The following is a 7,500-nucleotide window of genomic DNA, read 5'->3' on the forward strand; positions in this document are numbered from 1 at the left end:
CTCTGCCAATCCTTACTTCCTCTCTTCTTCTCCTCCTCTATCTGTTCTCTCTTCCTCCTCCCATCCTCCTCTCTTTCATCTCCCCGTCGGTGTGTGTTTGAGGGGGGTGAGGGGGGTGTGTGTTTGAGGTGGCTGCTGAGGGGGGTGCATGCCAGCGCTTGCTTCCCTAATGCCAGATGTAGCCACTCCTCTCCTCCATTCCTTTACAGCAACATCTCCCCCCAAGCACGCACGCACGCACGCACGCACGCACGCACGCACGCTTTTTCTTCTTTCCAACACTCCTGTCCACCTATTACTTATCTCACACCACTGGTGTATAAATGCAAAAACGTGCAAACTCGGCACACAGTTGTGAGAACTACAGACGTCCCTCATACAGGACATGATGTGTGATGACTGTGGAAGAGATAAACTGTCAACAAGACATGATGGCTTACTATAGTATGATGGTACCGGTAGTTCAGATACACCGCGTCTCCAGTTGAATAACTTGGAAGGTGAGAAAATGGATCGCACTCGGGTTCTTCTTTTCTTCTTTTGATTTTTTCAATTGTTTATTTATTTATTTATTTTAATTTTTTTTTACATGGCAGCAGAAGTATAGACAAATGTTTCGGCTGTTGCCTTCTTCATTGGGTCTTTCTCAAAGCCTAGGCCAGTGTCCTTCCAAGTGTATCAGCCTAATTAGTCACGCCCAGTGATTGGATACCCTTTATTAGTCACACCCAGTGATTGGATACTTTTTGGTGAACTCTACAGAATATCCAATCACTGGGTGTGACTAATTAGGCTGATACACTTGGAAGGACACTGGCCTAGGCTTTGAGAAAGACCCGCTGTCTCATCATTACTATAGTATGACGGCATACTATTTTTGTATCTTACTTTTTAACACTGTATGAATGTTACATTTTGATATGCTTGGTTTGCTGCCCTTATGCTGCTAAATTCTGTATTGTTGTCATTGTTGTTTTAGTTAGACTCTGCACAGCACTTTGGTCAGTTTCGCACTGTTTTGCAATGGGCTTTATAAATAAAAGTTACTGAACTTACTGCCTTGGGAACATGGCACAGCATAGCATAGCCTGCATTCCATGGAGTCCTCCCACAAGAACTCAGGGGCGTGGAAGGAAGCACTGGGGCCTCTTAGACCCACCAACACTCCTTTCTTTCTTTCTTTTCTTTCTTTTCTTTCTTTCTTTCTTTCTTTCTTTCTTTTCTTTCTTTCTTTCTTTCTTTCTTTCTTTCTTTCTTTCTTTCTTTCTTTCTTTCTTTCTTTCTTTCTTTCTTTCTTTCTTTCTTTCTTTCTTTCTTGCTCGTGTTCAGAGTTGTATGAAGTAGGAGTATAATTTGTAAATACTTGTACAGATGTAATTGCAACACTACTACTAGTATGATATCACAAAGTTGAAACCATGTAATATCATGCTACTGGTCTTATAATTGCATCTGTAGGAGTTATACGTTATACAACGCACCCACACAGGCTACTTAAGACATCAGAATAGGCAAAGGGACGCCCCTCTGTATTCCTCAGTAGCAATTGCTGTCTCTACAACTAACAACTAAAACCACCGCTGTTCAGTTGCATTTTCACAGCTTTACACAGGAAGCATCCAAGCAGAGTTAAGCGTTTCTGTTTTATGGTGTGTGTGTGTGTGTGCGTGTGCGCGTGTGTGTGTGTGTGTCCTAAGGGGCACCAGGTGAAGTCGATCAGCAAGAGACGCGGCCTCGGGCCATCATCACACACACACACACACACACACACACACACACACACACACACACACGCACACGCACACGCACACGCACACGCACACACGCACACGCACACACACACACAAACAAACATGTGCTCACGCACGCACACATACACACGCACACAAACACACACACACACACACACACACACACACACACACACACACACACACACACACACACACACACACTTGATGGGTTTTATTCCTAGGCTCCCCCTATGGGTCAGAATTGATTAATTCACTGCAGAATGTTCTCTAATCATTTGACAATCACATCATCAAAGATCAAAGCATCAAATAGACCACTCCAACGCCAACAATGGGTGTGAAGACACATAGTATAAGACTGTTACTGTTAGAAAGAGCAACAGACTTCAACATAAAATTGAAGGAGGATCCCGAGGCAACTCTGCTGTTAAGACTGTTGTTGGCAGACAGTAAACAGAATGTGTGAAACAGTGATCGTACTTCAGCCTCAGTTCTGGAGTGCACTGCCTGACACTTGCAGGCCTGTGCTGACTAGGCACACCACACACACACACACAGTAGCAGCAGCTCTCTAGTGCTCCATTTCCTCAAGGTTAATAAGCAGCACAGAAATATGTCCTGCCCTGGGTACACACACACACACACACACACACACACACACACACACACACACACAACACATAATGTTTTTTATTTTCCTCTTCTGAAGAGTGTAGTTGTAAGCAGCTGGGCTTCCTCCTCCTCTCGGCTGACCTCTTTGAAGTCTTCATTAACCTGAGGACCCTATGACTAGGGATGGCGAAAATTGAAAAAACTTTTAACCGGCTACTGAGACTCATTAACCGGTGGTTAACCGGTTAACCGGTAATCTTAAATTATACAACGTTCGCGTGCCTGATATGCACAGCACTGATTTTTTAAAATTTAATTTTTCACATAAGCCTTTTTTTTGCTACGCAGACAGGACCTGCCATGTCCAGCCACTGTTGCCAGATGGAGAATGCTGAATTATCGTACTAAAACCTCAAAATTATCGTTTTTTGGGGGATTTTTGGGAGGAAATTATTATTATTATTATTACAACCGGTTAACCGGTGGCAGAAAACTTAAACCGGTTAAAGTTGATCCGGTCGAGTCGACTATCGGTTAAACGGCTACCGGTTAACATCCCTAGCTGTGGCCCTCTCCACTGCTGCTAAGGTTGCCAACCGGCCCTTGAGATACCGAATAGTCCCATATCTTTAGAGATGTAAGTTCCGTATGGAGCTGAAACGGGACACACTTAAAATGCAGGAAATTGAATCTAAGAAATATTAAACATTTTTGGGGGAGGACCCCCACACCCGCCACCTAGGCCACAGTACAGTACAGTACAGTACAGTGGAGTGTAATTTATGTAACACACATACATTTAGCCAAAGGCACGCACGCACGCACACACACACACACACACACACACACACACACACACACACACACACACACACACACACACACACACACCCACTGTGGACTTTGACCTCCCCAGTATTAGTTGATAAGGACGTAACAGTGTCAGATCAATAGGCTTGGCATCCAACTTCCAACGAAATTCTTCCATGCTGGTGGGGTTTTATTCTCCAGGCTCTCTGAAGATAGCAGATAAGGGAGATCACAGGTCGTTCAGTATGCTGGCAATCAATTACAATCATGGAAACACAACAAATTTGAGGCACACTCGGGCCTAATAATGTATGTATTTTACCCAAGCATTACAAGCAATAAGAAATGAAGAATAGTGTCATCATTTTGAGCTAATTGCAAGATGCTTGGTAGCCCCCTAATGCGCGCCGTACCTCCAGTGGCGCGCTGTAACAGTCACTGAAATGTCAAGTCAAGTCAAGTCAAAGTTTATTTGTAATGCACTTTTAAAACAACACAAGCAGCTGACCAAAGTGCTAACAGAAGGGCCTAAGTAAAAAGACTTGAAACAACATAAAGCAACAATTGACAAAAGACGTGGAGACATCCATAAAACACACAAAAACCACAGGCATTAGTGTATACGATATGACTGAAAAAAAAAAGAAAATACTGAAGTCAGTATCAGTAAGAACAAATAGCCTAGGCCTATAGGCCTATAAATGAATGAACATCACACAAGAGTGTCAAAAAATAAGAGGGTTAAAAAAAGAAGAAGGTGGGTTAAATCAATAAATAAGAAAAATAAGTCAATAGGGCCCAGATGAGATTTAAAAGACAAGATTATATCAAGGGGAAGTAAAAACTTGGGCATAAAAAATGGGTCTTAAGATCCATGTAAGTAACTACCATAGCACTACAAGACTGTGACACAACACAGGCCCTATAGTAATGCACCACAACTTGGTCATTACCATACTGGTAACAACAAAATTTATAAAGCCGTGTCTTAAGGGGTTAAACTGTTATGACAGCTAGGTCAAAGACGTGCAAAATGGCATTGTCATTCAGTGTAACGGATGCCTTCTGCTGACTGTAACTGTAAAAAATATGACTCTTTTTATTTATTTATTGTTACAGGGAATTCACGAAAGCCTCGGCTGTCATCCATTCACTTGAAACAATTTAAAAATCATGTTTTTTTGCAGTTACAGTCGGCGGAAGGTGTCCGTAACACTGAATGACAAAGACGTCTGCTATTAGTGTGAATTCATGCATGTATTTATTTTAGCACAGCACTTACACGCACATTACATGCACAGACAGAACATGCAAACAAAAGTCAAAGTTGCGTATGCATATATCATTGTTTGATGCCACTCTCACTACGGTTGGGCAGGAAAGAGGCCCGCTGTCCTCTGCAGAGTATTTCTCAAGGACTTCCTTCCTGATTTAACAGCTTATTTCAGTTGTGTGCAACAGTTGCACGAGCAAATAATAAAAAAAAAAGTCACAGAAAAAAGCTAAAGTGGCCACAGAGGACATCGAGAGAGCATGTTACCTTGTGTGACACTGTTAGCTGTCATTCGCTAACCACCTTATCCTCCTTTGCGGCATCTGTCTCTCTGTCTCTCTGTCTCTCTGTCTCTCTGTCTCTCTCTCTCTCTCTCTTACGCTCTTCCTCTCTCTCTCTCTCTCTCTCTCTCTCTCTCTCTCTCTCTCTCTCTCTCTCTCTCTCTCTCTCTCTCTCTCTCTCTCTCTCTCTCTCTCTCTCTCTCTCTCTCTCTTACGCTCTCTCTCTCTCTCTCTCTCTCTCTCTCTCTCTCTCTCTCTCTCTCTTACGCTCTTCCTCTCTCTCTCTCTCTCTCTCTCGCCCTCTCCCTCTCTCTCGCCCTCTCCCTCCCTCTCTCTCTCTCTCTCTCACCCTCTCCCTCTCTCTCTCTCTCTCTCTCTCTCACCCTCTCTCTCTCTCTCTCTCTCTCTCTCTCTCTCTCTCTTTCTCTCTTTCTCCCTTACGCTCTTCCTCTCTCTCTCTCTCTCTCTCTCTCTCTCTCTCTCTCTCTCTCTCTCTCTCTCTCTCTCACTTACGCTCTTCCTCTCTCCTTCACACCTTTTTTTTCTCTCTCATCTCCACCTCTCCGAATATATAAACAGCATTACGTAATACCGCAGAGTAGATATGAATAAAACTCAAGAAAGGGAATCTGTGTCACTTTTTCTGCTCCTGCCCTCTTCGTTTATTTTCTGTCTTTTTTTACACTCTTCCTCCCTCTTTGCCTCCCTCCCTCTGCTTCTCTCTCTCTCTCTCTCTCTCTCTCTCTCTCTCTCTCTCTCTCTCTCTCTCTCTCTCTCTCTGTGTCCCTCTCTCCCTCTCTCTCTCTCTCTCTCTCTCTCTCTGTGTCCCTCTCTCTCTCTCTCTCTCTCTCTCTCTCTCTCTCTCTCTCTCTCTCTCTCTCTCTCTCTCTCTCTGCCTCCCCCTCTTCCTGGAGATTAGCCAGATGGTTTGATCTCCAGCTACCGCCTGCCTGCCTCCCCCCTGCTACACCTTGGAGAATGGTTCAGCCCACACCTCCCCTCCCTCTCCTTCTCTCTCTCCTTTATCTCTCTCTCTCTCCCTCTCTCTCGCTCTCCCTCTCGCTCCCTCACTCACCCCTCCCCCTCACACACCTTATGCAAATGCTGAGGTCTAGAGAGCGAGAGAGCGAGCAGGAGAGAGAGAGAGCGAGAGAGAGAGAGAGAGAGAGAGAGAGAGAGAGAGCGAGAGAGAGAGAGAGAGAGAGCGAGAGAGCGAGCAGGCAGGGGAGCAGAAGGCAGTGTTTACTCATCCTGTGCAGCCAAGGCCACCTCTCTGCCCAGCTCAAACAAGGTGTGTGGAAGTGTGTGTGTGTGTCGGTGTGTGTGTGTGTTGTCTGTGCATACATACATGCATGCACTGCACACACAGTTCAAAAAAGGCAGTTCTGATGTGCGTGGGTGTGGGAGAAGAGAGAGAGAGAAGGCGGAGAGAAAGAGAGAGCGAGAGGTAGCGTGTTGTTGAGTTGAACTGAGAAATGCCACACACTCACACTTGGCCGTGTAGAGAGAGTGTGCTTATGTGAGCGTCTGCCTGCCTTGCCTTGCCTTGCCTGCCAGCCAGCCAGCGAGCGAACCCCAACCTGGACTAGAAAACGGAGGGAAAAACAGAGGAGCGCTGTGTGGACCTAAAAGAAGGAAAGGAAAGAAGTTGAACACTTTGTTCTCTAGTTTTTCTTTTTCTTTTCTTTTCTTTTCTTTTTTACTCCTCAGACTTTCTAAAGTCTTGCCTTTTGCTAAAGGACAGCACCACAAAGAAGGGAATTAACTGCCAACCAACACCGAAACGAGGGGATTTTTCTTTTCTTTCCTTTTTTTATGCGTTTTTTTCACACCGCCTGTTGCCACATGGAATGATTTGTGCAAAAAAAGAGAGAAAAAAACGCCAATGAATGGAAAATGAAAAGGAGTTGGATGGGATCCTCCTAACGCAAAGAGACGAAGAGAAAAAGAAGAGAGAGAAGAAGAAAGAGAAGACACCGCTGTGCTCCTTCACGTCGCTTCACTTTGCTCTGGTTTCTTGGTCGGTCCACTTGTGACACACCTGGGATCTCATCTCGGCCGTGTTATTAGTTGCCTCAGGAGTGGGAGTTGGAGTTGCAGTCGCCCTCCCCTCCCCTCCTCCTCCCCTCTCCTTCTCCTCCCCTTCTCCTCGTTTCTCTTCTCTGAGGATTGCTATGCTCTACTATTCCAACCTGGATAGCCAGCCGGAACAACACCGCATGCTACACTGAATGAGAGTGCGTGTGTGTGTGTGAGTGTGGTTGAGTGTGTGGGTGTGTGTGTATGTGTGGGCTGCACTTGTGGTTGGCCATTTTTATTCCTGGAAAACTGTGTGTGTGTGTGTGTGTGTGTAAGAGATGGAATACGATCAGCGTTCTGCCTCCCCGGCCTCCTCCGCCTCTCCGGGGCTCTCTCCCGCCGCGTTCGTTAACCAGGTGCAGTACTCCAACATACTGGAGGGACGCTTCAAACAACTGCAAGGTAGGGCACCGCACACACACACACACACACACTCACACATACACACACACACACACACACACACACACACACACACACACACACACACACACACACAAGAAAATACACACACACATACACACACACACACACACACACACACACACACACACACACACACACACACACACACACACACACACACACACACACACACACTCACACATACACATGGATGCACTGTTTAAATACACACCGAGACACACGCGCACACACACAGTCTAAATATGAACACTTTCAGGCTCAAACT

General features: G+C 45.4%; 1 protein-coding gene across 1 annotated transcript in view; it reads left to right on the forward strand.

Annotated features, from left to right (window-relative positions):
* sptbn2 (spectrin, beta, non-erythrocytic 2) overlaps nt 1–7,500 on the forward strand; it is a 153,835-nt gene that overhangs the window by 36,968 nt on the left and 109,367 nt on the right. Inside the window, exon 3 of the mRNA XM_063202726.1 lies at nt 7,086–7,211. Within this exon, the coding sequence (XP_063058796.1) occupies nt 7,086–7,211 (126 nt within the window). The remainder of the gene's footprint in view (nt 1–7,085; nt 7,212–7,500) is intronic.

This window comes from Engraulis encrasicolus, chromosome 7, assembly GCF_034702125.1.
Source record: "Engraulis encrasicolus isolate BLACKSEA-1 chromosome 7, IST_EnEncr_1.0, whole genome shotgun sequence".
In the NCBI taxonomy this organism is placed as follows: domain Eukaryota; kingdom Metazoa; phylum Chordata; class Actinopteri; order Clupeiformes; family Engraulidae; genus Engraulis; species Engraulis encrasicolus.